The sequence below is a fragment of the Tupaia chinensis genome, unplaced genomic scaffold (assembly GCF_000334495.1).
Source record: "Tupaia chinensis unplaced genomic scaffold, TupChi_1.0 Scaffold000215_1, whole genome shotgun sequence".
Classification (NCBI taxonomy): domain Eukaryota; kingdom Metazoa; phylum Chordata; class Mammalia; order Scandentia; family Tupaiidae; genus Tupaia; species Tupaia belangeri.
This window is the reverse complement of record NW_006159690.1, coordinates 1,987,827-2,008,311: the sequence shown is the minus strand read 5'-3', so window position 1 is coordinate 2,008,311 and position 20,485 is coordinate 1,987,827. Positions and strand designations below refer to the sequence as shown.

Genomic DNA, 20,485 nt, shown 5'->3' with positions numbered 1-20,485 from the left:
AGAGAAGGACAGAATGAGAGAGAGAGAGAGGGAAAGTGAGAAAGCAAGGTGCCAAGTCTGGAAATCAAATCATGGTCGGCCATGTGGGAGTCCAGTGTCTTAACCACCATGCCACCTCCCAGCCTGAATGTTATTGTTTTTATGTGAGCATTACGGGCAAAGTATAGTCAAGACAGTTAAAGAAAATATAACCAAAAGCATAGAGAAGCGTAAGGACACACTTTGTGGTATCTTTAGTGCTTCTAGTTGAGTATCTGTTGAACTTGTAGGCAGAACTAGATTAAAAGAATATTGTGTTTTTGGGATCAGCAGTTAGCATAATAGCTATGTCGCTGCACTCCCATGTAGTTGACCAAGGTTCAAGTCCCAGACCCAGTGGCTTAAACTCATGCTGGGAGCGTGTGTGTGTGTGTGCCCAATATCCCAAGAGGAGAATGGAGGAGAAGGGATTGTGGTGTGGCCATCCCCCCTGGGGGGTGATTTCTCGCTTTCCATCTCTCTGTCTCTCTCTGTCTTTCTGGCGAGCGCATGTGCCCTATAGCAAAAACCTCTTAAAAAAAAAAAAGAATATTGTATTTTAAAAATTTGTAAATATTCTTTGCTTAAAGTTTTAACATTTTTATGTTCATTGTTTCCTTTTTTGCCTACTTGTCAACTGCCACCCCTCTTTTTTAAGGTGCCCCTTACTGAAGCAGTGGATCCAGTGGATTTAGAAGAGTACCTCATTACTCATCCTTTAGCTGTGGATTCTGGCCCTCTAAGGGATTTGGTTGAATTTCCTCCAGATGATATCGAAGTTGTTTATAGTCCTAGGGACTGCAGAACCCTTGTTTCTGCTGTACCTGAAGAAAGGTAAGGAAGCATTTACCTATTTCTCATTTCAGTGTAACTATTATTCCATTATTTTATGTAGACCCTATATTTTGTGGTGGTAGTGTTTTCTGTTATAAGGATAAAAATTGCAGTGACCAAATTTATAACCATCAATGTTTTCCTGTCTAAATTACAAATATATTTTCTTTTTAAAAATAGTGAAATGGATCCACATGTTAGAGATTGTATAAGAAGTTATACAGAAGACTGGGCAATTGTGATCAGAAAGTAAGTTACATGCTTATTATAACATTTAAAAATACCAAGTTTGGGCTCCAGTAGGTGGCGTGGTGGTTGAGGCACTAGACTCCCACATAGCCTACTATGGTTCGAGTTCCAGATCTGGCTGCTTGCTTTCTCACTTTCCCTCTTTCTCTCTGTCTTTCTCTGGTGAGTGTGTGTGCCCTATAGCAAATTAAAAAATAATAATGATAAATCAAATTAAATAATTCTTTAAAAAAAAAGGTTTGATTTGTAAATAAATTAAGGTAGATTAATAGCAATTATGAGACCTGAAAATTCATTTAAACACAATAGTTGAAGAAGCAAAACTGGAACCTTTGTCCATGGATATTTTCTCCTTAGGAGTTGCACAGTTACTTTTTCTCTCTTATACAGTATTTGTGGGACCTTCTATATTATTATAAATCATTAAGAACTCATATGAGAATGATTTTGAGTCTCTGGATAGATATTGATGAATAATTTGTATTTCTCAAAAGTCCAGTTTATTGGAAGTTGTATAGTTAAGTTAAATTTAATAGACAGCTTTCCATTTCAATTTATTTTGAAAGTCTCTTTGCTTTATTAAGTCGTATTTACAGATCATTGACCTATATATCACAGAATTTGTTTTTCTAATGGACTGTATTTGAAATATTAATTCATTAAGAAACAAACAAACAAACAAAAACCTACTTTTCCTTTACTAATTTTCATAACACAGAAGGATCTTTTCACCAAAACTTCTTAGCCTTATTTTATATTTCTAAAGGAAATACGATGAATGAGTAGTGGAGAATTCTGTTATGACACTATAATTTTCACAAATGAAACAGTCTGTGCTAAATAGCACTAGCAAAAGTGATGTCACCATTGCTCATTCTTTTGCTCACATAGCTGCTGTTTCCCTGGACTTAATACTGTGCTAGGCGTCACCCTGTGGGGTAGTGCTGACATACTTTTTAGTTGTGTAGTTGTGGTGTGATCTAATAAAAGCAGTCTGCTGCCTTTTATGTAGAGTTGTGTTTTTTTTTTTTTTTTTTTTTTGCCTTTTTTGTAGAGTTGTGTTTTTTTTTTTTTTTTTTTGTAGAGGTTTTTGCTATAGGGTGTGTGCCCTTGCCAGAAAGACAGAAACAGAGACACAAAGTGAGAAATCACCCCCCAGGGGGATGGCCACACCGCAGTCCCTTCTCCTCCATTCTCCTCTTGGGATCTTGGGCACGCATGCATACATGCCCGACGTGAGTTTAAGTCACCAGGTCCGGGACTCGAACCTCGGTCAGCTACATGGGAGTCCATAGACATAGCCATTACGCTAACTGCTGGTCCCTACTGTAGACTTTTTAACGATATGTCAGGAGGATTATCATCCTGCTTTGGGAGAACCTGGATCATTGCATGATGAGCCACGATGATTCTTCAAATGACATTTGGCTGCATAGCTGAGACCGTGGATCGGGAGACTACTGTAGTAGTAGATGGTATCCATTTTCTGCTCTGCTAAATGAAGGACAAAGGGGCTAGAAGTTATGAGAAATAGAAGGTAGGCATACAAGAAAAAACGCAGTATAAAATATCTGTGGAGAAGATATATGCAAAAGCTTGAGTAATACCTTAAGACCAGAAGCAATAAATACAGGTAGTGGAAGGGAGGCCTGGGGAAAGTGCTGGACATTCGGTTACTTCGAAACTTCCTGTTTCGGGAACCAGCAGTTAGCGTAATGGCTATGTCGCTGGACTCCCACGTAGTCGACCGCGGTTCGTGTCCCGGACCCGGTGACTTAAAACTCACGCCGGGCGCGTGTGCGTGCGTGCCCAAGATCCCGAGAGGAGAATGGAGGAGAAGGGATTGCGGCGTGACCATCCCCCCTGGGGGGTGATTTCTCGCTTTCTGTCTCTATGTCTCTCTCTGTCTGTCTGGCGAGCGCATGCGCCCTACAGTGAAAATCTCTCCAAAAAAAAAAAAAAGAAAGAAACTTCCTGTCTCAAGTTCACACCGGCGTGGCAGCAGACATACCTGCCCTTTTTTAAGGAGTAGTAGTAATTATGGAGGTTTGAGCTGATGGGATAGTGCTCAGGGTGAGCATACCTTGGAGGAAGAAGGAACCTTCATAGCCAGGTACTGGCAGACTTTGCCTGGTAGCACGATTTGTCCCTTCCCCAAATCACTGCCTATGGAGTCAGGGTAAGCAGATAGAGTAGTTCAAGCCAGATGTAGGAGATACAAATTCAAAAATGAACATAGAGCTCAGAATCACCAAGTATTTGACAAAAGCCAGAACACTTGAAAAAGAATGATCAAACTACAAAGAAAATGAGCAATTTAGGAAATAGTCACTAGAGCACATATTAAGACCCACAGGTGTAATGAATACACATATGTAATAGTAGTGTACATAAGAAATGTGAAATGAAGGACCAGCAGATGATGTAATGGTTGTGTTGCTGGGCTCCCATGTAGTTGACCACGGTTTGAGTCCTGGACCCAGTGACTTGAAACTCATGCTGGGTGCTTGTGTGTATGCCCAAGATCCCAAGAGGAGAATGAAGTGGAAGAGATTGCAGTATGACCACCACCACCCCCGGGGTGTGATTTCTTGACCACCCCCCTTGGGGTGTGATTTCTTGCTTTCTGTCTCTGTCTCTCTGTGTCTCTCTGGCGAGTCCATGTGCCCTATAGCAAAAATATCTAAAAAAAAAAATGATATCATAACCATGAGAATCAATTAGTTATCTTTGGAAATTAAATTTTTTTACAATTTTTGTTGAGAGGTTTTTGCTATAGGGCATGTGTGCCTGCCAGAAAGACAGAGACAAACAGAAACACAGAAAGCAAGAAGTCACCTCCCAGGGGGGATGGCCACACAGCAATCCCTTCTGCTTCATTCTCCTCTCAGGATCTTGGGCATGCACGCACACACACCCAGCGTGAGTTTAAGCCACCAGGTTCAGGACTCAAACTGCAGTCAACTACGTGGAAGTCCAGTGACATAGCCATTACACCAACTGCTGGCCTCGGAAAATAAAATTTTGATCGGTGAAAAAATATGAAAAGCTCAGAAGATAAACTTAATGGCAGAGTCAATGTGAATTATAAGATGAAGCCACAAAATTCTTCCATAATTCAGCACAGGATGGTAAAGAGACAAAGTATTTCATTTATTTATTCATTCAGTAAATATTTCATGAGAGTCTTCTATATACCAAGCACTATACTAAGCACTGATGATACAGCAAATGAATAAAACTGGCTCTCTGCTCTCATGGAGTTTATATTCTAGTGGAGGATGAAATCAATAAACAAACAAGAAAAATCACCGATGAGTTTATAACAGATTTGGTATAGGTAAGTCTTGTGGAGGAAAAAAACTAGGGTGAAGGGGATAGAAGGGGCCATGAAGAGAACCACAATGTTCTATTTTGTGTTAGTAATCAGAGGAGGTCTTAACTTGATAAGGTGATTTTGAGCAGAGACCTAAAGGAAGTGAGAGAGTAGCCCTATGTGTATCTGGGGAAAGGTGTTATTAGGCAGAAGAGCAAACAGTATATGTAAAGACTTCATTTAGGAGCATGCTGGAAATGTTCAGGAAATACTGAGAGGTCAGTGTAACTGGAACAGAATAAATGCAGGTGAGAATGCCAGAAGATGAGGTCAGAGAAATGGTGGCTGTGGTTGAATGGCTAAACATGTATGGCCTTATCATGGCATCTGATTGGAGGGCAGGGCACTAATATAGAAGAGTATTGATCCTCAGTCATTCTTCTCAGCTTTCTGGAATTTCATACTGTTTTTTTTCTTTAAATTTTAATATTTTAGGTGTCTGCCATAGGGCATGTGCGCTTGCCAGAGACGGGTTAAGTAAGAAATCACCCCCCAGGGAGGATGACCATGTCACAATCCCTTCTCCTCCATTCTCCTCTTGGGATTTTCGGCACCCATGCACGTACACAGGGTGTGATTTTCAAGCTGCCAGGTCTGGGACTTGGACAACAGGCAGCTATGTGAGAATCCAGCAGCTTAATCACCACACCACCTTCTGGTCCCCACACTCTCAGTTTTAGAACGGAATGCAGCACTATTCCAGATTATCAGAGCAGTTTATATATGTCACGTCACAGATTAAGATACTGGAATCATTTAATAAAATGTTAGGATATCTGCTTCTGAATAATACCTTGCATGTTACTATGTTGTCTTTATTTTAATTTGTCCAGACAAAAAAATTATATTTTATTTTGTGACTATGCTGTGATGTTAATATCATCTACCTGCTATTTTAATAGCTTTAAAAATGAGACAAGATACGATTCATATCAAATGTGATTCCTTACTATTTTGCAAATTGGTTGTTAGCAAGAACCATGCCATCTTCTGGTAATCATAATTGTTTTGCTCTAATTAAAATAATCCCACAGTTTGAACCTATAAAGTGTTGAATTATGAATAGTAACTGCTCTTTGATCAGTTCTTATTTGATGTTCTTGAATAGTGGGTTGTTAGGAAAGAAAATTACTTTAAGAGTTGTTCTTAGTCATACACATGCGCACACACGCGCACACACACATACACACAGATAAAATTAAACAGTATGTGTGTACAGTAATGTAGATTTTACCATTTTTTATTTTGTAAGTCTATCATCTTAGGTTCTGATATACATAATGAGATACAGCAAAACAATTTTTGACTTCGAAATTTTAAGGTTTAGTGCTAAATATATGTATATACATATATTCACATATATATATACATGTGTATACATATATATATGTGTGTATGTGAGTGCGTATGTGTGTGTTTTATCTTTTAAAGATTTGTATTATTATTATTTGTATTTTGAAATTTTTAAAGGTTTTTGCCATAGGGCCTGTGTCCTTGCTGGAGAGAGAGGGAAAGTGAGAAATCATCCCCCAAAAGATGACCACTCTACAGTCTCTTCTTTTCTTTTCCCTGGCTTATTTTTCAAGCCATGAAGTCTGACACTTGAACTGCGCAATCTGCCATTGTAGGATCTAGTGCCTTAACCACAATGCTACCTGCTGGATCTAAAGATTTGTATTATTGTATTAGTGTAATATATATTTTATACTTTCTCATTTTATTTAACCTTGCTTCCCAATTTTCTTTTTTTTTTTTAATTTTTTTTGAGAGGTTTTTGCTATAGGGTACATGTGCTTGCTAGAAAAAGAGAGAGACAGAAAGCGAGAAATCACCACCCAGGAGGGATGGCAATGCCACAATGCCTTCTCTTCCATTCTCCTCTTGGGATCTTGGGCACATGGACGCATATGTGCCCGGCATGAGTTTTAAGCTACTGGGTCCAGGACTCGAACTGCAGTCAAGTTTATGGTAGTCCAGCAACATAGCCATTACGCTAACTGCTGGACCTTCCCTAATTTTCTTTTTACTGACCAATTCTCCACATTGAAATTATAGCTTAAAAATCATATACATATGGTTGGAAGGAAAATATGATTTGTCTCTGGAAACTCATAATCTGTTCTTTATTTATATTAAAGGACCTTTACATGGAAGTGCTCCTTCTCATTAAATGTTTAACCCACTCTACATTGCTATTTATTTTGTATAGAAACAACAGAGAGAATGGTTGGCTTATTAAATAATGATGCTGAAAAAGTGGAAAATTTCAATAATTGATATTTATTTAACTATTTTATTTTGAATAGGTATCATAAACTGGGAACAGGATTTAATCCCAACACATTAGATAAACAGAAAGAAAGGCAAAAAGGTTTGCCAAAACAGGTCTTTGAATCTGATGAAGCTCCGGATGGCAACAGCTACCAGGATGAGCAGGTAATACTTGTATGCTTAAGTAGTATAAGAAGTTATTTTTAAATAGTTTATTTTTATCATTAAGTAATACATCCATATTTAATGTTTTGTATGACAGGATGATCTTAAAAGACGTTCAATGTCAATAGATGATACTCCAAGGGGAAGCTGGGCCTGCAGTATCTTTGACTTGAAAAATTCACTTCCTGATGCTTTGCTTCCCAATTTACTTGATCGAACTCCAAATGAAGAAATAGATCGTCAGAATGATGATCAAAGGAAATCCAACCGTCACAAGGAACTCTTTGCTTTGCATCCATCACCAGATGAGGTAGCGACGTTTGCATATAAGGAAGCAAATGATCATTAACATAGATATTTTGGGGATATAATTTTTATGTAGTGTTATTATAATGTAGGAAATATAACTATTGAAATATTGTTTTAATTTCTGTGAATGAAATACATATATATATATATGTATATATATATATATATATATGTATTTATTTATTTATTTGGAAAGGTTTTTGCTGTAGGGCGTGTGCACTCGCCAGAAAGAGAGACAGAGAGACAGAAAGCGAGAAATCACCCCCCCCCCTGGGGGGATAGCCACGCCACAATCCCTTCTCCATCCTCCTCTCGGGATCTTGGGCACGCTGGTCCCGAAATATACTTTTTATAATCATGATTCATTTTTATGAATTAAGTATATTTATGAGTGAATGATTTCTGTTTTTGGATAAATAGATCATTCTGTCCTATGTTCAGTTGTGAAGACTTAAAAGTATTAGATTAGCTAAATAAGTTCTTAAAAATTTTAAATTGTAAAGGGTTGGAATATGATAAGTGTGTTCACTTCAGTGGTGTTTGTCCATTTGTAGGAAGACCCAATAGAACGGCTTAGCGTTCCTGACGTACCCAAAGAGCATTTTGGTCAAAGACTTCTTGTAAAATGTTTATCACTCAAGTGAGTATTTGTCTTTTTTACTGCATAACTTTTATTTTCTGGAATAAGATTCTGAGCATTAGTGAATAAAATCTTAGTGGATTTTATATTTGCATTTGTGTCCTTTTGAAAAGTATTATAGTATGTATAATTTTAAATGCTATTCAGCAAAATATGAAAGTTTAGAGCACTTTTGTTCACATGTGAAGGTAAATTTTTGACACATCTGTACAATTAGTCCTAAAACTTGAAACAATATTTACTGTATGCTGTTGTATTTACCAGATACTGTTCTTCATTAGAGGATAAAAAGACAAAGTAACGTTTTCCTTAAAGAGTTGATTTTGTGTTTGTTATATGGTAGGCTTTGCTTTTTGAAGATTTTGCAGTATGTATTTTTACCTTCCTTAAAAAAAGTTAAATAACTTCAGCTACTGTAATTGAGGTGATTTATCTTACATTTATGTTCTGCTTTACAAAGTGCCTTCTTGTATTATATTTCATGTTATCTTCAGAGTAATCTCTAAAGTAGATATTGTTTTTTTTTTTTTTTAATTTTACAAATGTAGAGCACTTTTGTTCACATGTGAAGGTAAATTTTTGACACATCTGTACAATTAGTCCTAAAACTTGAAACAATATTTACTGTATGCTGTTGTATTTACCAGATACTGTTCTTCATTAGAGGATAAAAAGACAAAGTAACGTTTTCCTTAAAGAGTTGATTTTGTGTTTGTTATATGGTAGGCTTTGCTTTTTGAAGATTTTGCAGTATGTATTTTTACCTTCCTTAAAAAAAGTTAAATAACTTCAGCTACTGTAATTGAGGTGATTTATCTTACATTTATGTTCTGCTTTACAAAGTGCCTTCTTGTATTATATTTCATGTTATCTTCAGAGTAATCTCTAAAGTAGATATTGTTTTTTTTTTTTTTTTAATTTTACAAATGAGGAAACCAAGATTCAAAAGAATCATTGCTGGCAAGCTTATTATTATGTAATCATTAACTGAAAAACAAATTTTTTTTTCATTATATCATGTTACTATTTTAAGTTAGTTATTAATTCTGACTTAGGAAAAAAGTTTTCATTCCTGGAGTTTCCTAAAAGAAGCAACTTGTAAGGATCACTTTTGTATATAATTCTGGAAATTTTCTCACCTTGAAAGTTAAGGCTTTATATTTTTAGTTAGCTTTATCCAGAAACTTGTTAAATGCGGTATAGTGAGCTTTTTGAATATATAAACATATATGAAATATGAAAAACATTTCAAATATTTTTTAATTGCCAGAAGATGTGTATGCTTGCCAGAAAGACACACACACACACACACACACACACACACACACACAGCGAGACAGAAAGCATCCCATAATTGTGAACAGTCATTGTGTATCTTTTTTGCTCCATTTCTCCCTCCCATCAGGATTCGGGCATACCTGCACACGTGCCTGGCATGTTTTTCAAGCTGCTGGGCTGGAATTCAAACTGTGGTTGGCCATCTGGGAACTGGTTCCCCGTGCATGACACTTAACCACAGCTCTATGGAGCTGGCCCTTTTTTGTCTGTTTAATAGCCGTATTGCATTATAATTTACATGTCATACAATTCACCCTTTTTAAGTGTACAAGTGCATGGTATATGTTTATACTGCTGTCTAAGTCCAGAACATATTCATCACCCCAAAAAGCAACCTCATGCCTGCATTAGTGTGGTTTGTCTGCCATCACAGAATATCATAGACAGGATGCATTAAACAAGAGGAGTTTATTTCTCCGTTTTGCAGGCTGGACGTTGAAGATTAAAGTGCTGGTGGGTTGGTTTCCGGTGGGCCCTCTCTTCCTGGCTTGTAGGTGGCTGCCTTCTCTTTGTGTCCTCAGGACCTTGCCTCTGGGTGTGTACCTATGGAAAGAGAGAGGTCTCAGTGTGTCTTCCTTCCTCTTCTTATGAAGACACCTATTCCATGAGATTTTCGCCCCATCTTTAGGACCTCATTTAACATTACTTAACTCCTTCAAGGCCCTCTCTCCAAATACATTCACATTGAGGGTTAGGACTTGAACACGTGAATTTTGGGGGGATATGATTCAATGTGTAACAGTGCTCATTAGTGGTCATTCCTTGTTCTTCATTCCTTCAACTCCTAGCAAACATGAACTTCTTTTCTGCCTCTGTGAGTTTACTTATTCTAGATACTTCACATAAACAACATTATTTAGTATGTGGTGTTTTTGCCTTTGGCTTCTTCACTTAGTATAATGTTTTCAAGGTTCGTCCATGTTGTAGCATGTATCAGTAGTTCCTTCCTTTGTGTGGCTGGCCACTTTTTCATGGTGTGGATACATTGCATTTTGTTTATCCATTCATCAACTGATGAACATTTGGGTTGCACTTTTGAGAAAAATAAAAGCTTTATTGAGATGTAATTCACATATTATGCAGTATCCCCAGCACATTCCCAGTGTGCCATTCACCAGTGAATTTACCCATGTCACCTGGAGTACAGTTTAATGGGGTTTTGTATTTTCTTAGATATATGCAACTATTACCTTAATAAATTTTAAAGTACTTTCATCACCTTCAAAAGAAATCCTGTACCTATTATCACTCACTCCCTGTTTTTCCCAGCTCCTTTAGTCCTAGGCAACCATCAGTCTACTTTGTCTCTAAATATTTTTGCTCATTCTGAGCGTTTCCTTTAAATGAAATCATATATGTGGTCCTTTAGTCTGGCTTCTTTGACTTAGAATGATTCCAAGGTTTGTTTATGTTGTGGCATGTGTCAGTACTTTGTATGGCTAACTGATATTCCATTGGATGAATACACCACGTTTTGTTTGTCCATTCATCATTTAATAAATGTTGGGTTGGGAAATATTCAGACAAGAAGCCATTTTAAAGCTGAGGTGTGTCTTGGCCTGTTCAGGGAAGCTATGCCCTAAACTCCCATCTTCTAGACTCCTGAAATTTTCAGACAAGGTAGGGTGACCTCTTTCCTCTCTCTGTCTCTGTCTGTCTCATGCTCTCTCTCTCTTTAAATTTATTTATTTATTTATTTTTAAAATTTTCAACCACTTCTCCTCACCTTGGACTTTTCCTTTCACTTGCTAATTTCAGAAGCCATTTTAAAACTGTGGTGTGTCCTGGCCTGTTCAGGGAAGCTATGCTCTAAAATAAAGTATAGAATTATTTTTCACTTAACACTATTATATTTAGTTCTTTTAGATCAACTCTTGTTAAAATATATACATCTGATTTATCTATGACAAGAAATACAATTTAAGATGAGAAGAACTTGAGGTCACTTTATATGTTCAGGAAGAATCAGAAACAAAAGCTTTATTTTAGTTAATTATAGGAACTGATGAATTTTTGAAAATAAGTTCTCTTGTATTTTGTTTTCTAAGGATAGTCTTCCTTTATCCTGCTATGAGAAAATTGTTTCTACTATTGAAAAGACTGCTGGTTAATAATACATTTAGGGAAATATTTAACATTTAGGTAAATCCCTCTTAGGCATGGTTAAGCTGATTTGAAATGAATTTTTCGGAAGCGTAAAAATGCTAAGAAATTTTGATTTCGCAGAGGGGTTGGTACTCTGTAGCTACTTTTTACATTAGAGTTATTGCTCATGTTTGGTTTTAATGGACTATGCAAGAGAAAGAGCTTGGCACTCAAGCAGGGTAGAACTAGACTCCTACGTAAGTGCCTGACATTAGATTTCATAGGAATAATATTCTAAGTAGTAGAGATATTTGTCTATCACAACTTTGGCTCTAACAAGGAGATGTCAGATAGGAAACAGGAGGGATGAAAACTCCTGTCAGAATTCCTTGCTGTGACTTTGCATATTGTCTGTGGCTCCAAAAACTCAAGGCAAAAATTCAGTTCAAAGTGTTTTTATATTTTGGGGCCAGCAGGTGGTGTGGTGGTTAAGGGCGCTGGACTCCCACATGGCCAATGTGGTTTGGGTCTGGACCTGGTGACTTGGTTTCTTACGTGACCAGGTTTCCTTGGTATATTTTGGCCTTGCTTATCGGTACTACCCAGAAGGAGTTCATAAAAGAGTACAAAGAGGACCCTAAAAGATGTCACGACAGCACTGTAGGATTCATAAGCATTGATATGCATAATGGCATGGCCCCATCAAGACATTGTGATTTGGAAATACTTGGTTATTGCATGGCCCAGTGGTTAGTGGCCACCTTCCTTGGGAGGTAATTTGAAAGATCCTGTGTTATAGATTCCAAAATTAGATACAGAGAAAATATGGCAGGGTTGATGGACAAATGTCTCCCTGAGGAAAAACAAGCTAGATGAAATTGCTAAATACATGGAAACAGTGAAGTTCCTGGACTATACTGAGATATCTCTTTATCAAAATTTACGAGAGATTCTTTAGCAAGGACTGACAGCTATAGGAAGTTGAGATGATGGCATACTGGACCTCAGCGTTGTGTAGAATGGAGGCTTGAAAGTAAAAACAGTAACAAGGAGAAAGAAGGAAATTGAAGAAAGTACCGAATCTAGTTTTGAAGATATGGAATGCTCAAATTCACAGACAGAGCAGGCCACACAGATCCGTTCAAGAACCAGAAAGAGAGTCCAGAAGTGAATCAAATGCTGTGAATCAAATTTTCCTTTCATTGGACTTTTTTCTCCTTTTCTATTGTGTTTTTCTTTAAGAATTATTTTATTAAACTGAATTTATTTATATTAATTTGACCAGAGAGGGACAGAGCGAGAGTGAGAGCGAGAAAGTGAGAAAGCCAGCCACTAGGTCCGGGATTTGAACTGCAGTCAGCCAAGCGGGAGTCCAGCGCCGTTAACCACCATTCCACCTGCCGGCCCCTCTATTGTGCTTTATTTTTGTGACTCTTGTACAGTGGAAATAATATTAAATATCTATGTCTTTGGAAAACAAACTTAAAAAAAATAACTTGTACAATTTATTAAAGGCTAATGTATGAAATTCCCATTATCTTCAAGTTATACTCTCTAAGCTGTCTATATGTGATATGCACTTTTTAAATTATTGTGCATTTCCTGGAATGGATAAAAATGTTTGTCGAAGTCCTCACTTTTAAGGAAACTCAAAGTTTAAAAGTCTCTTTTTTGCTTGATAAGAAATGCACAATTTGTTGGCAGCCAAAAAAAAAAATCCAGGCTTCGGTCCAGTCCGTGGTGTGGTGGGTAAGGCAGCTGATTCTCACATGACAGATTGTGCTGCTCTTGTCCCACCTCCATGGCTTGAGAAACATGTGAGGTGAGTGTGTATGCATACCCAAAATCCTGAAAAAAGGGAGGAATGGAAGAGAAGGGATTGCAGTGTGGCCATTCTCCACAGTGCGCAGTGCTTTTTCATTTTCTGTCTCTCTCTAGTGAGTGCATACGTTCTCTGGCAAAAATGAAAAAGAATAAAAAGTTTCAGGCTTCAAAGCCATTCTACAGATAACATTCTAGTTCCAGTTAAAAATTACCGGAAGTCAGCAAAACAAACTGTAGACTTGCAAAGATCTTACTGGTTTTAACTGATCCCATTTAGGATATAAAATAATTATTTTTAAATATATTTAAGTGAATACCCATTTAAAAAATATAACAAAGAAGCAAGAGAGTCTTAGAATAAACCAGGAAGATTTTTTAAATGATTCATTTGGCTTTTTCAGAGATTTTATAGTTGAAATGATAAGCTCTATCAGGTGGGATAAACATAGATTAGATAAAACTAAAAAGTGAGTAATTGAACTAGGAGCTGAATAAATTCACATGGAGTTTATACAGAGATGTAAATAGATAAAAAATATGAAAGCAATATCAGCTGAAGTCTAATTCAAATTCCAAAATGGAAATAGCTAAGTAGGAAACATGAGGGAAGAGATAATTAATTGCAAGAGGGTGCATGTACCTACCAGAGAAAGACAGGAGGAGAAAGCACCCTCTGGTGGGACACAGCCATACCACCGTCCTTTCTCATCCATTTCTTTATCCTTTTGGTATTTTGAGTGTGCACATACAGGTGCCAGACATGTTTTAAGCCACTGGGGCTGAGACTTGAACTGTACAGGTAGCCATGTGCCTTAAGAATAGGCCGCAGGTCCAGCTCCACATAATATATATTTTTTAAATATGCTAAATGTTTACTGTGGGCAGCTTATTGTTCTTGAAAGTGAATTAGACATCTCAGATTAAGTATACAGTTATAGGATAAAGTTTGGCATATTCTATAATGGAAATTACTATGCCAACCTTCCAACTAATGGTAAGATTAATAATGATGACATGGAAATTTGCTTATAAAATGTTACAAAAACAGACTGCAGGCTAAGCTATACACAAATGGATATGATACAGTGCTGTGCAGGCTGGGACGATGTAGGATTCCAGGTGATTCCAGGTCCAACCTAAAAGCTGAGACAGTGCCTTTTATCCCATTAACTCAGGGAGGCTGAGGCAGGTGGCTTAGGAGTTTGAGGCTGTCTAGGACAGTATAGCAAGATCCTGTCTAAACAAGAGCTGGGTGTGGTGGTGGCATATGCCTGTAGTCCCACGGGGGGGGGGAGGGGATGGGACAGGAGGATCTCAGAGTGATAAGACCCAGATTTTTGTCTTTTTTTTTTTTTTTTTTTTTTTTTTTTTTAAAAAGAAGCTCAGACAGACTATACTGTGATATTCTTTGCTCAGAAAAATTCAGTTAAGTGCATTTATACATAGGGAAAAATTCAGCTGGATAAGTACTATACTATGAATTGTGGTTCTTTCCACATAGAGAAATTTTGACTGCTCTGAATATTTCTATGTATTTTCTAAGTTTATTGCATTAAATATATATATATATATATATATTAGGTCGTTGAGAAAGTCACGACATGTTTTTCTATGCAAAAATGCATGATTTTCTTGACCTAATAATTTGAAAATAGAAAAAGAAAACATTAGATCTTTGGTTTTAAAGCTTATTTAAAAACAAGCCTATGCATGTATACAGATGGCCACATTACTGGTTAGAACGTGATAGTGCCACAAGATGGACTTAAAGGTAAGCGTTCATTTAGACTGCGAGAGATCTACATGCAGAAGTGGGCTTCAGAAAAGGTATAATGTAGACCAAGGCACAGATGGAGTGGAGCATAAGGTACTGAGGTAATTTAGTTTGGGAATAAGAATTTCTCTGTACCTATGTCTTTTATATGTATTTTTAAATTATTTTACCCTTTTCCTTTATAAAGGTTTGAGATTGAAATTGAGCCCATTTTTGCAAGTTTGGCTTTATATGATGTCAAGGAAAAGAAAAAGGTAAGTTTATGTAATTTGACGGTAGTAATTTGTCACAATCAACGATTTCAGAAACTTTTTTAAAAATTGCTTTATAGGAAGTAATGGTTGTGAGAATTAGTAAACAAATATTTAGAAAAAGAAATAGAAATTTAATTTCATAAGGCTGATTATTTTCTAATTTTAAAATACTTTGTAAACTAGCTTTTGTTTCATTGGAAGTGTTCAAAAGTAGCAGAGGCAACCTTGTTGTTTTAAGAAATAGAAAAGAAGGGACCACAGGTGGTATGTTAGTTGGTACTGGACTTTTACATGGCTGACTGCAGTTTGAGTCCCAGACCTGGCAGCTTGCTTCCTCACTTTCCCTCTCTCTCTTTATCTCTCTTGTCTCTTTCTGGTGATTGCATGATCCCTGTGGCAAATGGAAAGAAAAAAAATGATAAATAAAACAAATAATTTTAAAAAAACTGAAAGAAATAAAAAAGATAATACAAGAAAAACATTTGAGACAAATGGTGTAAAAGATACAAAAAAAGTAGTGAATTTTTAATAAAAAATAATTTTCAGATTTCTCAGTAGCTAAAAGACCATTTGCATAGTCAAAAACTAATGTGTCTTCATAATACTCTTAGTTTTATTTCTTTTTTGAAAGGTTTTTGCTATAGGGAGCATGTGTTTGCTGGAGAGACAGAGAGAGACAGAAAAATAGAAAGTGAGAAATCAGCCCCCTGAGGGGGATGGCCATATTGCAATCCCTTTCCCTCCATTCCTCTCTTGCAATTTTGGGCACATACGCTCACATGCCCAGCCTGAGTTTCAAGCCGCCAGGTCTGGGACTTGAACTGTGTTCAAACATATGGGAGTCCAGTATTTTAACTGTATGACACCAGCTGGTCCCAGTTTTATTTATTTATTTATTTTTAATTTCCAGTGGGTACATGTGCCTGCCAGAGAGAGATGGAGAGGAAGGGAAAAAGCACCCCACAAAGGGGCATGGTCATGCCACAGTCACTTCCCTGCTTCTCCACTCTGTCAGTATTTCGGGCATGTATCCACATGTACTTGGAATGTTTCTCTTAACCATGACTGGCTATATGGGATCTGGCTTTTTCAACCGCTAGGCCACAGAGGTTAAGTACTATCATATCTTTATTGCATTTACAAGTTTTTCATAGGGTTATCTCATACAGCAAGCATTTCTTAATTTAATATTTTAAATTGAATGTGCAGGAGGATCTGGAAAGGCTTCGGTGACTTGTCAACAAATGACACATTATGGAGTTCTTTAATAAACTCTGTTTCAGCAACTTGTATTGGTTATCTAAATTGTGGGATTATATATTTTTCACATTTTTTTGAGAGATATTTTTCTATAGGACATGTGTACTTGCCAGAGAGACAGAGAGGGACAGAGAGACAGAAAATGAGATATAACCTCCCAAGGGGGATGGCTGCAATCCTTTTTCCTTCATTCTCTTCTTGGGACTGTGGGCACACAGCCGGCGTGAGTTTTAAGCTGCTGGGTTCAGGACTCAAACCGAGGTTGACTATGTTGGAGCCCAGTGACTTAACTGCTACACCATCTGCTGGTCCCTCATGTAATTTTTAAAAAATTCAATTTGGAATCATCTATCTCAAAGACAGTTTCCTTGTGTATTTTATTAGATGTCAGTTTTTTCCCAAAATAATTTAATTTTGTCATTATTGTTATTGTTTAATTTGATCAGCGAGAGACACAGAGAGAGAGAGAGAAAGGGAAAATGAGAAAGCAAGCCCCCAGATCTGGGATCACAGCACCTTAACTACCATGCTACCTGCTGGCCCCAGATGTCACATTTTTAATCAAAAAAGTTTGGAATATGATTCTTTAGCTTATACATTTCTTTTGCTTTGATTTATACTTATTAAGATTTGTCTCTGTGAAATGTAAGGTAAACTATGGGTTAGAGTAAAATATCTAATATCTATTATTTTGGAAGTGGGTATATTTGATTTTCATGAGTTTTTATAAAATGTTTAGATTTTTAAAATTAATATATGATTTTTTTTTTTAGATTTCAGAAAACTTTTATTTTGACCTTAATTCTGAGCAGATGAAAGGATTATTACGGCCGCATGTACCACCTGCTGCCATTACCACCCTGGCAAGATCAGCCATTTTTTCCATCACTTATCCTTCCCAAGATGTTTTTCTTGTAATAAAGGTGAGAATAATGTTAATTATATTTGTTTGTATGGCATCTTTGTACTTGTTTTCCTATCAATATTAAAAACTTTTTAGGAGCAAAGCTATTCCTTAACAATATTGGACATAGACTTGTAGGTGCTACTTAATGTTTTTTGAATGGGAAGCTAAGCTATATCAGTCAGGATTCTCCTGAGAAAAGAACTAACAGGATATTTATCCTGTTATCTGTCTGTCTAGTTAGCTAACTCTCTGGAGGGGTGTGAGGCATAGATTGATTTATTTTTAGGAATTGGCTAACATGATTGTGTGAGCTGGTGAGTCTGCAATTTGTAGAGCTGGCTGGTAAAATAAGAATTCAGTAAGAATTGAGTTTATATTGTCTTGAGTCCAAGTTCTGCAGGACAGCAGATGAGAAACTCAGAAATGGTTTCTAAGATACAGTCAAAGGGAAATTTCTTCTTTAGGAAGCCAGGTTTTGTTTTTAGGGCTTTCAGTTGATTGAATGAGGCCCACTCACATAATGGAAAATAATCTGCATTACTCAAAATCTATAGCTTTACATGTTAATTACCACTAAGGAAATACCTTCATAGCAGTATCTAGACTGGTGTTTGAACAAACAACTGTATCTTAGCCTAGTGAGGTTGACATGTGAAATTAACCATCATAGGAGTTATACTATAATTTTATCACTCAGTTCCTAAATCATATAATACTAAAAACTAAGTCATTGAGGTCATGCAGCATTATGATTTGACTGTCAATTAAGAATAAGGGTGGGCCGGCAGGTACTGTAGAGGTTAAGGGCTTTGGACTCCCACATGGCTAACTGTGGTTTGAGTCCTGGACCTGGCAGCTTGCTTTCTCACTTTCTCTCTCTTTCTCCCCCTTTCCCTCTTTGGTCAAATTAAAATGAATGAATGAATAAATAAATAAAGTTAAATAAAATAATTCTTAAAATAAAAAAAATAAGGGTTACAAATTTTAAAATCTAAATGTTACCAAACTACTTAGCTTGGGAACCAGCAGTTAGCGTAATGACTATGTCACTGGACTCCCACGTAGTCGACCACGGTTCACGTCCCGGACCTGGTGGCTTAAAACTCACGCCGGGTGCGTGTGCGTGCGTGCCCAAGATCCCGAGAGGAGAATGGAGGAGAAGGGATTGCGGCGTGACCATCCCCCCTGGGGGGGTGATTTCTCGCTTTCTGTCTCTCTGTCTCTCTCTGTCTGGCGAGTGCACGCACCCTATAGCGAAAACCTCTCAAAAAACAAAACAAAACAAAACTACTTAGCTTAGTGTAACTTAAGGAATAATTTACCTTAACTTGATCTTGACTTGAGAATAGCCTAAAATATATTCTTTAATTACTTTATATAAAATTTTCATAAAGAGGTAATGAATTTTATAATAAGGTTATAAAGTGGATTATCATGAAATGAATCCTGTTTACCCACAGGAATAATGTCCTAATTTGTGGATACATTCCTATGAATTCAGTTTAAAATATATCTGAGTTATAATGAATAATTTTGTGAGCAAAGATTTAGCAGCAGTGGTCTTCAGAAGCTCCTTTATAAAGTAAAATTAAGTTCTAGAAATGAATATAAATGACAAACATAATACATACTTATTTTCTGTGGGAAAAATAGTAGGTTTTAATTAAATAGAACATAAAGGGAATGAGCTGGTATGGTAGAGACAGTTGGGATATTGGTTGCTTGAAAGTGAGATTATTTATTGACAAGAGTTGGTAGGCACCATGATGGTGTATGGCTTAGGTAAGATTAAGGGTAAGAAACATTGAAGTTGTAAATGTTCAATTCTAAGGAAACAGGGAGATAAACCGTGGTAACTGGGACTAGAGGTGCTTGCCACCATACCTGGCTATTTAGACGGGTTCTTGCTGTGTTACCCTAAATGGCCAAGAGCTCGTAATCCTTTTTTAGCCTTCTGAACGGCTGGGATTATGCAGGCGTGGACCAATGTCTGGCTTTTTAGGATGGGCTGACATTGAACATGGGCTTCCCTTATTGCCTAAACAGACAGAAGTCAGTGGTGCATACCTGTAATCCTAGCTACCTGCAAGGCTGGGACAGGAGGCATATGATGTGGTAAAACCTTGTGTGAAATACCTATTTTTCCCTTTCCTTTTTTCTTCCTTTCTTTCTCTCTCACATAAATAGGCATAAAGTTTGATAAGTGGACTCTATTGTATTGGCCACTTAATGTTATTTTATGAATTGTCTGTGTTTCTTTTTTTAATTTTTTAATTTTTTTTATTTTTCCTGTAGGGTACGTGCGCTCGCTAGAGAGACAGAAAGCGAGAAAGCCCCCTCTGGGGGAATGAACATACCACAATCCCTTCTCCTCCATTCTTACAGGATTTTGAGCATGCATGTACAAGTGCCTAGTGTGAGTTTTAAGCTGCTAGGTTCAGAACTCGAACTGTGGACAACTATGTGGGAGTCCAGTGATGTAATTATTATGCCATCTGCTGGTCCTCTGAGTTGTCCCTTTTAAATCATATATTTTTATTTTAATATATAACTAGAGGTAAATTTATGAGTGACTGCTTTTTTTGAGAATTATTTATTTAATTTTATTTATTTATTCATTTATTTTAATTTGACCAGAGAGACACACACACACATACACACAGAGAGAGAGAAAGAGAGAGAGTGAGAGGAAGTTAGAGGAAGTAAGAAAGCAAGCCACCAGGTCTGGGACTTGAACCATGGTTGGCCATGTGGGAGTTTCCAGCCTTAACCACCATGCCACCTGCTAGTCCTGAGTGACTGCTTTTAGAACATTTTTTTTTTTTTAAATTTTTGTCATAGGGCACATGCTCTTGCCAGAGAGAAACAGAGAGGAAAAGTGAGAAATCATCTCCCAGGGTGAATGGCCATGCTGGAATCCCTTCTCTATTCTCTTGGTGGGATTTTGGGCACGTACACACACACACACACACACACACACACACACACACACGTGTGCCTGGCATGATTTTCAAGCTGCTGGGTCGGGGACTTAAACCACAGTTGACTGTGTGGGAATCCAGCACCTTGACCATCATAGCACCTGCTGACCCTGACAACACAAGATTAATTCAAGCACCAGCGGAAATGATGTTATCAAGACACATGGTAAACACAAATTGCATAAGGCTGCTGCTGATGT

At 37.1% G+C, this 20,485-nt stretch overlaps 1 protein-coding gene and 1 pseudogene across 2 annotated transcripts in view; both read left to right on the top strand.

Annotated features, from left to right (window-relative positions):
* DOCK7 (dedicator of cytokinesis 7) overlaps nt 1-20,485 on the top strand; it is a 213,522-nt gene that overhangs the window by 12,410 nt on the left and 180,627 nt on the right. For both annotated transcript variants that reach the window (XM_006147525.3, XM_006147522.3), the window contains exons 2-8: nt 677-852; nt 1,033-1,101; nt 6,784-6,913; nt 7,011-7,223; nt 7,777-7,862; nt 15,071-15,137; nt 17,171-17,320. In XM_006147525.3, coding sequence (XP_006147587.1) covers nt 1,037-1,101; nt 6,784-6,913; nt 7,011-7,223; nt 7,777-7,862; nt 15,071-15,137; nt 17,171-17,320 — 711 coding nt within the window. In that variant the 5' untranslated portion in view covers nt 677-852; nt 1,033-1,036. The remainder of the gene's footprint in view (nt 1-676; nt 853-1,032; nt 1,102-6,783; nt 6,914-7,010; nt 7,224-7,776; nt 7,863-15,070; nt 15,138-17,170; nt 17,321-20,485) is intronic.
* LOC106734765 (serine/threonine-protein kinase VRK1 pseudogene) lies at nt 9,055-12,456 on the top strand (annotated as a pseudogene).